General features: G+C 33.5%; 1 protein-coding gene across 2 annotated transcripts in view; it reads left to right on the forward strand.

Annotated features, from left to right (window-relative positions):
- The window catches only part of RAB3GAP1 (RAB3 GTPase activating protein catalytic subunit 1), a 94,026-nt gene that overhangs the window by 40,832 nt on the left and 37,221 nt on the right, over positions 1-15,973 (forward strand). For both annotated transcript variants that reach the window (XM_074363566.1, XM_010973223.3), the window contains exons 6-9: positions 4,498-4,617; positions 5,528-5,693; positions 9,953-10,052; positions 12,878-12,959. In XM_074363566.1, the coding sequence (XP_074219667.1) occupies positions 4,498-4,617; positions 5,528-5,693; positions 9,953-10,052; positions 12,878-12,959 (468 nt within the window). The remainder of the gene's footprint in view (positions 1-4,497; positions 4,618-5,527; positions 5,694-9,952; positions 10,053-12,877; positions 12,960-15,973) is intronic.

A 15,973-nucleotide genomic window follows, 5' to 3' on the forward strand; every position in this document is an offset into this window, starting at 1 on the left:
AACACATAGTACATCTGTCAATCTGAATGCTGTTATGTAATTTCTCTTTAGCTTTTTAATATATATTTCAAAAATCTGTATTTGACACATCATCAATAATTAAGTATTCATAGAATGAATACATGAAACCTTTCTATGTAGTACTGAATCATTTGTGATTTATTTCTATGTATTAATGAAAATCAGTTGTTAGTAGTTTTTTAACATTCCTGTTTACTTTTTAAAGTTAACATACAGTAAATTGGCTTTTTTTTTTTTTTGATGAACAGTTCACTGAACCTTAACACATGTATAGATTTTTTTAAACTGCCACCCCAGTCAAGATAATAGAACCGTTTTGTAACCTCCCCGAAACTCCTCTTCTCTGTTATAATGTCTGGCAGTCCCTGATATCTTCTTAGTCACCATAGTTTTGTCCTTTCAGGAGTGTCATAGAGATGGAATCGTATGGTAACCATTTGAGTCTGGCTTCTTTCACTCAGCATAATGATTTTGAGATCCTTTGAAGGCTTGTCCCTGCTGACTAGCGTCTAGGGCTGGGGATCACAGGGACCCTCGGTGTCAGTTTCCCTTAGTTCTGTCTACCAAGTGGCTACCACTTTCTCCTCTGAGCCTCTAGCCGGAAGTGAATCTCTCTACTTTGCTATCTTGGCCAGTAGCCTGAACATCTTTTAATAGAATTATTGGCTGTTTATATTTCTTACTATTGAAAATACATATTATTTGCTGATTCTTTTGATCATTTATTATGCTTAATTTTTTTTATTGTGGTAAGATATAACAAAACTTCTTAACATTTTTAAGTGCACAGCTGAGTGGCATTAAGTACTTCCACATTTTTGTGCACCCATCACCACTATTCATCTTTAGAACTTTTTTGTCTTCAACTATTGAAACTCTATACCCATTAAACAATCACCCCTCATTCCCTTCTATCCCAGCCCCTGATAAGTACCATTCTATTTTCTGTCTTTATGGGTTTGACTACTGTGTGTGTGTCTCGTAAGTATAAGCATAAAATATTTAACCTTTTGTGACTGGCTTATTTCACTTAGCATAATGTATTCAAATTTCATCTATGTTGTAGCATGTATCAGAATGTCATTCCTTTTTAAAGCTCATTGTATGTATGTCCCACGTTTTGTTTATCCAGTCATCTGTCACTGGGCACTTGGTTTGTTTCCACCTTTTGTCTGCTATGAATAATGCTGCTGTGAACATTGGTGTTCAGATATCTGTTTGGGTCCCTACCTTTAGTTCTCTTGGATATTTACCCAGGTGTGGAATTGCTGGTCATTCTGTGTTTAAACTTTTAAAGAACCACTGTACTATTTTCCGTAGCAGCTGTACCATTTTACATTCCCATCAGTCATGCTCAAGCATTGTAATTTTTCCATATCCTTGCCAACACTTATTTCCTGTTTTGTTTTGCTTTTCTAATAATAGCCATTCTAACAGATGTGAAGTAGTTTCTTGTGGTTTTGATTCATATTTCCCTAATAATTAGTGATGTTGGCCACATCTTTTCCTGTGCTTATTTGCCATTTGTGTATCTTTGGAGTAATGTCTGTTGAAGTCCTTTGTCCATTTTTAATCTGTTTTGGGTTGTTGATTTTTGCTCATTTTTTAAAGCTCTCACCTAGTGTTTGTTTACTCGATGAAAGCATGGTATCAGGCCTCAAGTAGTTCTAGTAGGGAAACTGAAATAATGAGTTACATTGATCTTTTTAAAAAAATTAATTCCTCGACATTGCCAGTAGGAGGTTTATCAAGTACAGTCCAGTTTCTGGATTGGCACAAAGCCGTTGTGGACAAAACAACCTAACTTCTGGGTTGGATTTTTGTTTTTTGGGTTTTTTTTTTTTTGAGGTATAATTGATATATAATGTTGTATTAGCTTCAGGTGTACAACATAATGATTTGGTATTTGTATACATTGTGAAGTGATCACCACAGTAAGTCTAGTTAATATGTATCACAATACAAAGTTAAAACATTTTTTTTCTTGTTATAAGAACTTTGAACTTAGAATATTTATTCTCTTACCAGCTTTCAAATATGCAGTATAGTATTAAGTATAGTTACTGTGCTGTACATTACATCCCCATGACTTACTTTATAACTGGAAATTTCTACTTTTTGATCCCTTCACCTCCCATACTCCACCTCTGGCAGCCACCAATCTGTTGTCTGTATCTATGAGCTCAGTGTTTTTGTTTTGTTTTTTATTTTTATTTTTTATTTCAGATTCCATATAAAGCAAGAATATGGTATTTTGTCTTTTTCTCTCTGACTTACTTCACTTAACATAATGCCCTCAAATCCATCCATGTTGCAAATAGCATCTTTTCTATGATGGAATAGTATTCCACTATATATGCATACGTTTTCTTTATCCATTCATCCATCAGTGGATACTTATGTTGTTTACATATCTTGGCTGTTGTAAATAATGCTGCAGTGAACATGGGGATGTATATGTCTTTTTGAATTAGTGTTTTTGTCTTCTTGGAATAAATACCCAGAAGTGGAATTACTGGATCATATGGTAGCTCTATTTTTAATTTTTTTGGAGGAACCTCTATACTGTATTTCATAGTAGCTGCAGCAGTTTACATTCCCATGAACAATGCTCAAGGGTTCTCTTTTTTCCACATCCTTACCAACACTGGTTATTTTCTTTTCTTTTTGATGATAAGCATTCTAAAAGGTATAGGGTGATACGTCATTGTGGTTTTGATTTGCATCTCCCTGATGAATAGTGATGTTAAGCATCTTTTCATGTACCTTTTGGCCAACTGTTGTATATTGATCATTTAAAGATAATTATAATACATTAGAAATCAAAATAGCATATTTAACAGGGGTGACAGCATGTTATTTGAGGTGAATCTTCAAAAAAAAAAAAAAAAAAGGATCTATTGATATTGGTGATGGCAGTTGACCAGGGGAAACATTCCAGGTAGTGGAAACAAAGACACAGAGGATTGAATTTTATTGCAGATAAATAGGAAGCAGTTCGCTTTGACTTACTTTTTGTGAAAAGGCATATACACTAGTACAGTTTGTACGTTTGTGGAGGGGGAAGAGGTAGTTTGGCAACAGTTGTCAGTGTTAAAGATACAGATGTTCTTTTATCCAGCATCTTAACTTCTAGGAATTTGTCCCACAGATATAATTTGTGGAACTAGACAATTGCAGTATTGTTGCAACAGCACAAAACTGGAAACAAAGTACTGATCAGTAGGGGAGATGAGCCTTTGAAAAGAAGGTACAGAAAGTTGATATAATCTTTTTTGAGGATAGGCTGAATACATGGACAGATGCAATAATTCTGGAAGAATGACTAAGAAACTGTTGACAATGGTTTCACTATAGTGGGTGGGATACTGTGAAAAATATTTGCTTGTTTTGTTTTCTTTCTTCCAAGGACATTAAGAAAGGAAAGAAGAAAACTATGTTTAAAGACCTTTAAAGCTTAAATTCACAGCTCTGGGTTCCTTTCAGTATTTGATGTTACCTCTGCATAACTAGTTTTGACTTCAGGGGTAGGAGGGTGGAGGCGAGATGAGAAGATGAAATAAATTGTCATCCAAACAGTAAACAAATTATGAGTTGAACTTTTAACATTTTAAAACCTTTTTTCTTTAACTGCTGTTTTAAGGATTTCTTGAGGAGAATGTTCATAAAAATAAGTATTCATAACTTTTGACATATAGTTGAAATAAATTAGATGAGTAATGCTTTATATAAATCATTTTCTATATTTAAAAAAACTATTAAATAAAAATACATTGAATAGGACAGGAATTTTCAGGAGGCAAGATCACAGTTTGACCTTAACATGTTTGTACATTTTGGCTGCAAATTTGTGGTTTTAAAAGGACTTGTCAACTAAATGAGAAGTTTTTATTATTCTAAGATAAGTAAGATATCATAGGAAGAGTAAGCCATTTTCTGATAATTTTGTGATTCCTATCTAATATGTGTTATTGAGTGAAAGAATATAAGAATTCTTTAATTAGGATCCTTAAGTAAACCATGTTCTCACTTTTAGACAGCAGAAGTACATCATGGCTGATAATTGTTCTCCTGACATTTAAGGAACCAATTAAATTTTATATTTCCACATTAGTGGGCTTAATTAACATAAGATTTAAGTGCTGGCTTTCATCTTTCAGTTTTGAAACCTAATATTTAAGAGAAAACTGTCTTTTAATGTTGTTTCTTTGTGATTTCATTAAATTTCTCCTAATTTGTAAAGAATAGGGGAAAATAATAGGTGAGTGATGGAAATTTTTCACCAAGTGAAGGAAATCCAGGTTGTTACAGGTTCAGTTGCCATGAAAGAAAGAAAGACAAAGAACGAGAGAAAGAAAGACGCACCTGTAGTTCTGACCTAACTTTCCTTCAGGGAAGTTTTTTCACGTTTCTCAAATAATAGATTTTTGTATTCTGACATTTTTCCCTGTTTAATGGCAGTGTTTTTTTTTTAAGGTATGGACTCCGAGAATTTGTGGTGATTGCCCCTGCTGCAAACAATGATGCTGTTCTCAGTGAATCTAAGTGCAATCTTCTTCTGAGTTCTGTATCTATTGCTTTGGGAAACACTGGCTGGTAGGTAGACATTTTGGAAAACCTAGACAGTAAGTTTTAAGAACTATTTTAAATTATAACTTACAAAGAAAAATGGCTACTAAACGTTAGGGTTTTGATTATAATTAGGATCAGTACTTGTACATTATTATATTGGAATACAAAAACTTTAGGGGAAGTGTTTCTAAAGGGAAACTTACTGAAATAGTAAATGAGTATTTAGAATTAAGAATAAATTGTACTATTTGTTTTTTGCTTCCAAATGTTCAGTTTATTTACATTTTGATGCAAAATCTAATTTTAAAACTTGATGACAGAAATTTGCCTTGTTCAACCTGAGTTATGAACATGCATTCAGGTAACTTGTATGTTTTGTTTCTCTGCACATGTCTTCAAATGACTGAAAATGCTATGAGTATTGATTTTGAGGTTACAAATAGATTCTAGTGAGTAGGCTAATTTGTGGATATGGAAATCTTTGAATAAGGATAATCAACTGTATCTTTTATATCAACTATATAAATGATGAGGTAAAAAATAATTCACCACTAATGTGAGTTCAATTTATATTGTTTAATACCTGTGAATCAAATTTTGTTATGACCTTGGAAAGCCTGACATGGTAGGATCACTTTTATTCAAGAAAATTTTCATTTTGCTTTTTTATGACTTAGCCATTTTAAAATAATTTTTGAACTACAAAGTGCCAATAGAGAATAAGTTCATTTGATTAGTGTAAGGAGTAAGGGAACTAAGAGTGTCATTTTCACAAATAGAAGTCTGTGGAGTGTTCCTTGTTTACTTAATATTTATTATTAATATTTAAAAATATTTGGAGTTAAAGTAATGTAATAGTGGAAAAATTTGAGATTTAGGAGTTACTCAGTGTTTAATGAACTTACAATCTATTCGTGCTTAATTATTCCTATAGCCAGGTGCCACTCTTTGTGCAGATTCATCACAAATGGCGAAGAATGTATGTTGGTGAATGTCAGGGTCCTGGTGTCCGAACTGATTTTGAAATGGTTCATCTTCGAAAAGTTCCAAATCAGTACACTCATTTATCAGGTTTGCTGGATATCTTCAAATCAAAGATTGTGAGTTGGCATTGATATTTTCAGTCTTCTCTGGAATCCAGATTAAAGTAGTAACTTGGTAATTTTCTTGATTATATAGAAATATTTTTCTCTAATATTGATAATGTAATTAGAAGAAAGATGTTATTGACTACATAAATTACTGTGTATGTTTAAAGAAACAAAGTATCCAATTAGTTTTTTGTGTATTAATGCCGAAACTAATTTTGTTTGTTCAGTTGGTTAACATTTATCTACTATGTTAACTCTTTATACTCTAATAGTATATTTTCCTCTAATAGTAATATTGCGAACTTCTCCACATGAGAGGGCTTCAGGTAGCTGCTTGTTTGGGGCTCTGACTATGAGGAACTGAGATGTAAACTCTGGGTTCTGAATTGTTGTTGTTTTTTTTTCCTTCCTTCAAGTCTCCTTTTAATTTGATGTTTAAAATTAACCTGGTTTATATTCTGTGACTGAGAGCAGCAAGGCTAAATTGGATGTTCTCAATAAATCCTTGGTGTTCTCTAAAAATAATTCATAGAGATAAGGAGGACTTGCCTGTGTTACTCTGGGGGAAAATTAGGGTCTAGATTGAGGAGCTATTTGTGAATACCTCTAGAAAAGAGAACAGATTAGAAAGTGGTGGAGGGGATTCTCCACTTAGAGAAATAGTCCCCTTAAGTGGTTAAGTTGGCACCCATTTCACTAAAAGTGATCAAACTTGGTTAACAAACTGATATTAGATATTTCCTAGTATGATACATTTAATAGGCTATATCATCATCTGTGTTGCATTCCTGCTGGAAATGTTTTAACATAAATCAAAACATGAGGAAACAATCACATATTTCCAAAATGAGCATATTGTACAAAGTAGCTGGCTTAGACCCTTTAAAAATGTCTGTATCATGATAGGCAAAACAAAGGCTGGGAGCTATTTAGCTTAAAGGAGGCTAAAGTGACATAGCGGCTAAATGCAATGCATGATCCTTGATCAAAATAAAATAGCCATAAAGAACGCAATTGAGACAGTTGGGGCAACTTTAATATGGACTATATATTAGAAATTAGTACCAATGTTAAACTTCCTGAGTGTGATAATTGTGTTATGGCTGCACAGGATAACGTCCTTGTTCATAGGAATTACATGTTGAAGTATTTAGGGGTGAATGGCATGATGCCTACAACTTACTTTCAAAAAGTTCAGTCAAAAATTGTTTATATAAATATGATATATATGTGTATATGTATCAAAATGTTAGTAATTGGTGAACTTGGTGAAAATCATATGGGTATTCATTATACTGATTTATCAACTTTTCTGAAGGTTTTTCAAATTTTGAAAATGGGAAAGAATGTGAGGAAAAATGCTGAAAATTTTTTAATACATTATTTGTAGAAAGATATTTAAGATTAGAACTTAATTTCATAAAGAACTTAATTTCATAAATCAAGGCTCTAAATAGCATAGTGGTAGGATTATCACCACCCAGATAAATCGGTTTGACAATAATAAAAAAAAGTATGCATATACTTTTATATGAGATATTTAAGTAAAGTTAAAATCTTTTTATCCTTAGTTCCTCTCCTCAAAATAAATACTGTAACCTGTTTCTTGTGATTATCTTCATTAAAAAAAAATCATAGAAGCATATATTTTAGAAAGTCCCATGTCTGTGTAATTTTTTTTCCAAAACTTTTCTGGGCTTTGAAATGCTTTAAGTACTGCTTAATTCTACATGTTACTTAGAAATTTTTGAGAAAGGCCAGTTTGTGTTATTTCTACCTCATTAGTTTTCCTTTGCTCTCTCATCAGAAATCTTCAGTTATATTTAATTATCTTAGATCGAGTTCTAGTCAGATGCAAATATTAATACTTCATTCCTCTTCTTAAAAATTTTTAGTGAACAGTGTTTTCCTGAATCTTTTATGTCCCTCTTCTGTGTAACTCAACTCCTCTTTACTGAAACTAGGGACCACCTTGATCTGTGGAGTCTGACTTACATTATGACTGTTTGCTAATTGTACTTAAAAAAAAAAAAAGTTCCTAATCAGTTTCTTACATTATCTCTCAGAACTTTCATAGACCTCCCTTGTCCACATATGAAACATCTCTCAAAGTTGATTTGGTATGATTTGAACTTACAGTAATTGAGACCTGGTTTGGGTATTTTAGGGGTTTACATAGTTAAAGCTACCCAATATGTGACTCTCCTGTACTGTCTTTATAAAGTTATCTTTATAAAAATTACTGTTTAACATCTACTGGAAGTATTCCAAGGCACTCACCCTTCTCTGACAATTTATTTCATTTTCATATGGATGTAAGTGTTAGAAATGGATTCCTTGGCCAAGTGGGCAGCGGCGGGTGGTTACCCTTCGGAATCACATAAAATTAAGTTTAAATCTGCCATAATCCTCTAAATATTTGAAAAGTCTCTCATACCCTATTCTTTGCTTTTTTAGTTAAGACATCATTCTTCATTCTATCACAGGTTCTTTATATTTCTTGTTTTTATATTCTGATTGTTGATTTGGATATTTGTCTTTTTTAGACAAATTTCTTCATGTTTTAGGGAAATTTTGTTTGCAGGCTTATTTTGAATGAAGCCTGTATTTATAGTTTTTAGCTTTCCCATCATTTCTAGTGGTTTTGTATTTTTATGGTTGCTCCCTACCTGCAGACTATTTCAGAAGCCAGTCTTAAAATGGCGTTTGGAGTCTCTCTTAAAATGGTGATACTAAGGTATTGCATATTGAGTCTTGGAATCATTGGATTGCTTACTCGGGTCATGAGAATAGGTTTTTTCTCCATCACACAATAACTCTCCCTAGCCCCATACCTTGCAACAAAGCCACTGTACCCAGCAGGAGTGCCCTGCCCCAGTGTCTGCCTTAAGCAGAGAGTCTTGCGGTACCCTCACTCTGGGCTGAGTACTTTTGGTTCCATTTAGTGTGGTCTGTAATCCTGGGCTGTCACTTCTGCACATGCAGTTAAGTATGTGCCTTGACCCCCACACTTAACACTTCAGATTTTCTGTACTTTCCTAGGGCCCACAAAGATATTTATGTCATGTTTGGTCCTGGCTGTTTCTTTTTGGTTATCTCTTTCTATGTTGTTTCCACTGCTTTGTGACTTTAGCAGAGGTTATATGTCAAAGTGACCTTGTTACAGTTTCTAGACTGTTTTATACCCTATTACGGGTGAATGCTCATTTGATATCTAGACCTCAGTAAAAAGTAATTATTCCTCGTCAGGTGGAATCTTACCTTGCTTGTCTAGGACACAGCAGCCCAAAACTGAATTACCTTTTTTGGGGGCAGCTACCTTATATTGTGACTTTAGACTGAGTTTGTATTTAAAGTTACTAATGACATTTATAGATGCTGCTGCTGAGCTAGGTGTCTGTGTTAGTCCTCCTGAGCAGCAGTATTAGCAACACTTGGAAACTGGTTAGTTATGCAGAATACTGTTGAATCTTCATTTTCACAAGCTCCCTAGATGATTACTACACACATTTAAGTCCTGTTCCATGTTAATGTAGGTTAACTATAAGGGAAGCTGAGATCGTGAGATGTTTGGATGATATTAATTTTTATAATATTTAATGAAGGTAAAGATCTAAATTTTCTGATTCATTTAATATAAACCATTTTGCATGAGGGGCCATTTGTCTTAGTCTAAAATTCTGGTTAAATAGTCAAGACTGGCTTTAATTTGAGTTTATTTTTATTTAAAAGAAAAGATGTCATCTTCCCAAACCTAGTCTTATACTTTATATAATAGTTTTACCGTATTTAAAAAATGAATCGCATGTTTTTCACATTCACCATTGCTGAAAAGAATAGTAAGAAATTATGTTTGTATAATTAAAATTGTTTAAGATATTTTGAAAGAGCATTTTGTGTAATAGAACTTAATATCTCTTTGCCAGGTAACAGTTTAAAATTTTGTTTCAGTGTAATTTGCTCTCTGGCATTGATTCATCTCTTGAACTTTTAGGCTGTGAGAATTTCTCCCATGAAAATGATTTCCTAAATTCTGGACCTTTGGCTTTAATAACTTCAGCAACTTAGTTTTCCTTTTAATGGCTGGAATATCATATGTTTTTCATGGCTAGAATATGTGTACCATATCTAACACTATAATCTGAAAATCCGTATTTCATAAAGGTAGCCATTTATCCATTCCAGTAGTTTGAAATTGGGTTGTGGTATTTACGTAGAGCAAGGGTGCTTAACATTTACATGGCATTATCTTTGCATTCATTTCCTAGGGATGTCCTTTGACTCCTTTGCCTCCAGTCAGTATTGCTATACGGTTTACCTATGTACTTCAAGATTGGCAGCAGTATTTTTGGCCTCAGCAACCTCCAGGTGAGATAATTTAGAGCTATATTTAACAAGTTGAATAAATGGAGAAAATATATTTGGAAATTAAATTATTTAACAGTGTGTTTCAAGCATTTTAAACTTGAAATATTTGTAACTCATTTAAAATGTAATTTGCTCATTTCATTGTCGTTACCACTTTTTTCTCTTAAAAAAGCTCTGTAGGGTGCTCTAGAGACAGCATTACTATATATTTGACAATCTGTCTTTGAAAGCTAATATTATTTATAAAGCATCCCCCTGCAGTGGAACATCATGTGCTGTAAATTATTATGTAATGAATGGTTAAAATGCCTGCTTTCAGAATATAATAAGAGAAGTAACTCTCGTAGGCTGAGGATAGACATACACAGAACCTTATAGAGAGTAGAGTTTGAAGAAGAGGGCTAAGTAAAAAAAGGGTATATATACATATACTTACGGGAAGAGCTGTAGAATATTTTACTTTAACTTGCATTTAATAAAAAATGTCATTAAAATCACTTTACCTACTTAACCATTGATACACTGATTCATTTAACAATCATTAATTATTAGCCTATAATAGGCCAGTCTCTGCCAGGGACACAGATATGAACAGACGTTATCTAAGTTCTAGAAAAGCTCAGCCTGGTGAGCCTAATTAAGTGAGATTTTGGTTCCTAGGTGTTTCTGTCACATATAAGTGTAATTATATTAAAGTATAGCTAATAAAAAATTTAATACAAATTTATAAATAGTTACCAGGATTTTATTAGCCTGAATACATTTTTTATTCTGCCTCCCTCAAAGAGAAATAGAGTAAAGTAATATTCTTTACTATTTATTTTTGTTCCAAATGGTTGATTTGTTTATAAAAGTGAAAGTAATAAATTGGTAGCCCTGGGATGATACTAAAATTAATGTAGTACATATAGCTTTTGGTGATTATATATACCACTACTGTGTTATTTTATATACCACTGAATAATGTAATAAAAGAACTGCATCTAAACTACAGCAGAGGGAAATAAAAGCTAAGCTGAGATTTATATTAGAAGACTCAAATGTTTGTTTTGGTATTTCTAGTTCCCAGACAACAATACCACTAGACAATTTATAGCTGGCTTCTAATTTTGAAGTTTTAATTCCTACCCTCTTTTTCCTTTTTTCAAAGGCCACTCTATTATTAGTCAATTTTAAAGATTTCCCAAGATGGTATGGTCTGTTGATGATCTAAGAAGTCCAAGAGCCAGAATCTTAACATAATTCTGATTGCCAGTAAGGCCTTTGTTAGTGTTCTGTTGCCAGTTTTTTTTTAATAGGGATCAGAATATTAACCTTCTTCCTCAGTGGACTGAAGGCCATTTAACTTTTTAATATTTTCTCTTATAAAGGGAAAGGACTGAGCATGTAACATGGGCCAGACACTGTGGTTGGCCTTTAATATACTATTTCATGTAATTCTTGTTTACCTGTGAGATAAGTATTACTATCATTCTTAGAGATCAAAAATAACTGGCCCAAGGTCACATGGTCACCAAATGATAAAGTTCGCATTTAAATATTGGTTAAACTCCAGGACCCATCATCCTTTCATTCGACAGTGTTGCTTTTCAACTTTTAATTCAACTAAAAGTTTTGTACAGTTAATAGTAATAATTTTCAACTTACTGATTTATGGAATGTGCTTATTATAAATCTTGAAGCTCTTAATTCACATCTTATAATAAAGCTAGTCATTATGATCTTTATTGTGAGCATTCTTTAGTTGGAAAAATGGAATGAATTGACTTGAGAAAATTTACTGAATCAAGTAATTGAGCCATATTTAATGACTAATTTTAATAATTTAGTTAGGGTATAGATAATTGTTAAACATGGTTTTAGCAAATCGTGGAGTGTTCATAACTCAACAGTAGATTTTAATTTTAGAAATTCCCAGTGTAGTTTGAATAATTAAAAACAACCATCTGTATTATTTCAAAGAGAAATAAATCTTTTCAGTGTCTCTTAGAAGTGTTTATTACTTCTTCAAGACGGGTGGAACTGAGGAGGGTGATTTAACCTCTAAATTCTCCTCTAATCTCAGATACTATTCATAATGGAAAAGAAATTCTCTCCTGAACTTTAAATATTTCCATGTACTGTCGGCTGAAACAAAGTTTTATTAATGATGACTAATTTGGTCTACTCAGAAATTGACAGCAAAACTGATGAATGTAGGTTGATGAGAAAGTTTTTTTAATAGATCATCTTTCTTTCAGATAATATTAATCATATTCTTAGAAAATGAAAAAAGATGTATGGGAATAATGTTCTCTTGGGTACTATTTAAGGACTGTTTCAGAAGGATAAAATTTAGAATGCATGGCCTAGGGGTGGGAATAGCTTAGTGGTAGAGCACATCCTTAGCATGCCTGAAGTCCTGGGTTCAATCTCCAGTACCTCCATTAATACAAAATAAATATATGTTCAAAAAAAATTAGAATAGAATGCATGGCTTGAATGCAGCACTGTACAAATAGGAATTGTGCTTTTTACTGTAACTTTTTTTTTTAAATTTACTTTTTGGGGGAGTAATTTATTTATTTTATTTAATTTTAGAGAAGGTGCCAGGGATTGAACCCAGGACCTTGTGCAACACTCTACCTCTTGAGCTATATCTCTCCCCCTGCTATATAACGTTCTTGAGGGAAGTCTTTAATATCTGACAGCTTGTTCATACTTGCTATATGTGTCTTAATGCTGACACTTTTAAGTCTATATTCTCTCAAAGGGCTAATCTAACTAGATTAAATTGTTATTTCACCATTTTTGGATAACTGATGGAAAGTTTTTTGTTTGTTTAGATATAGATGCCCTTGTAGGAGGAGAAGTTGGAGGCCTGGAGTTTGGCAAGTTACCATTTGGTGCCTGTGAAGATCCTATTAGGTGAGAATTTCAATGTAACATTTGAATTATGGGACTTTACTTTTAAGATTATTATTGATACTGATTTTACTGTACTTTGTAATAATGCAGCCTCCTGGAATGAATATGGTACTGAAAACAAAGACCTACATCTAACAATCTGTTCACCTTTTAATTTTTTTCTCTGTAACTTAAGTAAAAGAGGGTTTAAAGTAGTATATAAAATGCATATAATACCATTTATTGATTATTCCTTGTTGAAGTGATTCTTGGTCTTCTTTGAGGGAAACATTTTAAATATTGAAAAGCACAGGCAGTATCATATACAACAAACTTTCATGTGGCCATGACCCAGAATTAACAACTGTTTGCATTTTTCCTGGCCCCTTTTCAAAATACACAAATTAAGACTTCAGTAAATGACACAAAGGTGACCTCATAGATTACCCACTTGCTTTTCTGAAAGAATTGATGAACATTAAAAGTAGATGTTTCACAAGAGAATGTAGGGGTTGGAAAATTTAGTCACTGATGGCAGAATATTTGGAAACTAATAAACAGTGCTGATACAGAAACTATCTCATTTGTTAAACTATTTGGTTGTTTAAAAAATACTCCCGTATATACATATATTTTAATATTGTCACATAGAGGTAGAAATAATACTTTTAACTTAAGGTCACTTAAGAGAGAATATAAAGTGTATCTTTTTAAATTGATTCTTATTATATGTGCCAGGCACTGTTCTAAATAAGGAAGATACGAAAGTAAGTGAAATAGACAGTGTCTGCCTTCTTGGCATTTACAGTCTAATTAAATGTAGGATAATTTGAAGGAAGAGTATAGTATAGAGTATGTAATGACAGTAATATGAGAAGCTAGTTTAGATTGTTATGCCATCAGTAAAGTGTTCTTAAAGGAAGTGATATTTATTCTGAGTCTCAATTAGGGGAGGACTCAGGCAGGCAAAGAGTGAGGAAATGACCATCCTAGGTGGAAGGAGGATCCTGTGCAAAGTGCCTTGATTCAGGAAAGAGCTTGGCAAGTTGACTAAAGGAAATAGAAGGTAGCCATCATGGTGGGAATGTGGTGAACAAGGGGGAAATGGTACAGGGTGGATTACAGATACATTTGTGGCTGTCCAACGGGTTCATTTATTTAGATTTTACTCAGAGAAAATTTTGGGAGAGAAATAAATTGACTTGGTAGAAATTTGAAGGTTTTAGTTATAAGTATTTCTTCCTAATTTGTATCATGATGAGAATTCAACAAAGGAACAAGTGGTTGAGAAGAACACAAAGATAAGTTAGGAGTAATATGGTGCATATGGTAGACTGTTTAAATCAAACAGTGATTAACGTATGTTATGGGCCCTATGCTTTTGAAAAGGCATGTTTGGTAGTGGAAGAGGAAATGAAGAGGCTTTTTTCAGCGTCTTTTTTCCTTGTCAAAGAAACTTTTCTGCAGTTAGGGGGAGTAGAGAAGACATAGTCATAAAAGTGTAGGAACTGAATCTGAGGTGGATGCATAAAATTATTCAGGAGCATATAGTTTTAAACCTCTAATCATTCATGTACTCTGATATTCATACTGTTTGTGCTTTTTTTACCTTAAAAATTAGTTTTATTATGAATAATAAATTCACACTCAGTGGAGAACATTTAGAAAACATGTGAAAAGGGGCAAAAATCACGTTAAGTATGAAGATTGTTTAGTTGTGAACTGTAGTGGTCAACTCTGACCAATTCAAGTGAAAAATTGATTAATTGGGAAGGTATTTGGTAACTCAAACTCAAAGGTTTAATTGGGACCATTGTAGAACCTGGCTTAGAAAATAGGCTTGAGCCAAGGGTGCCTCGTTGTCTGGTTCACAACCAAGGTTACAGTGCATTGTTGTGGAGTGCTGGCCCTGCTCCCACAGTGAATTCTAAACTGTACTTAAAGATGCAGTCTCAGACTGGAGTTGCCAGTTAGTAGAGCACCACCAAAGATCAGAGAAGTGAAGTAATTGGCCTTTTTGGCTTCTGTACTCTCCAAACATAAGAAGTGGATTCAGAATCTAGACAGGAAAAAAAAATCACTAAATTCATAATCCCCCCTACTTATAGGTGATTGCTGACAACAGCTAGGTATGTGTTTCCAGCCATTTCTCATATACTTGAATTAGGTGTATTTATGTACATATGCATATATATATATGCAACAAGGCTCCCCAACATCACCCCAAGGTTGATATGCTAGGAAGACTCACAGAACTCAGCATATCATTGTGCTCATGGCTACGATCTATTACAGCAAAAGGATATAATGCCAAAATCAGCAAAGGGAAAAGGCACATACGGTGAGGTCCAGAACAAACCAAGGACATGCTTCCTCTCCCAGTGTAGTCACAGAGGACACATTAAATTCTCCCAGCAGTGACCTGTGACAACATGTATGAAGGGCTGTCTACCAGGGACCCTAATTAGAGACACAGTACGGGGGGGTTTTAATCAGAAACTGGTCACGTAGGTACCCTCTGCCTAGCATGTACTGGAAGAAGACCAGATGTTTGCATAAACCATATTGTTTGCACAGGTAATTTGGGCACAGTGAGCTACTCTTACCAGGAAATGGTAGGAACCTCCCAAAATTCAAGTTCCCAGATGCCAAGCCAGGGGCCAACCTTACAAGTAATCCTTTCTTTGGGCCTGCTATGTTAACTCTTCTTGCACAATATTTTTGTATATTTTATAAATATATGCAATCCTGTACATTTTTATGGCTTTTTTATTTTATAATTTTACATGAAGTCTTTCTGAAATTTAATGTTTGTCTATAGTGAGAGGTCAGAAAACTATGATCTGTAGACCAAATCTGGCCAGTAGCCTGTTTTTCTATAGCTAATGAGCTAAAAATGGTTTTTACATGTTTAAAAGTTAAAAAAAAAAACACACAAAAAAACAAGGATATGAAAGAAAACTACATGGCCCATAAAAAGCCTAAAATACTTACTCTCTGGTCCTTTGTAGAAAAAGTGTGCCAACCCCTCATCT

The sequence above is a fragment of the Camelus bactrianus genome, chromosome 5 (assembly GCF_048773025.1).
Source record: "Camelus bactrianus isolate YW-2024 breed Bactrian camel chromosome 5, ASM4877302v1, whole genome shotgun sequence".
Lineage (NCBI taxonomy): Eukaryota > Metazoa > Chordata > Mammalia > Artiodactyla > Camelidae > Camelus > Camelus bactrianus.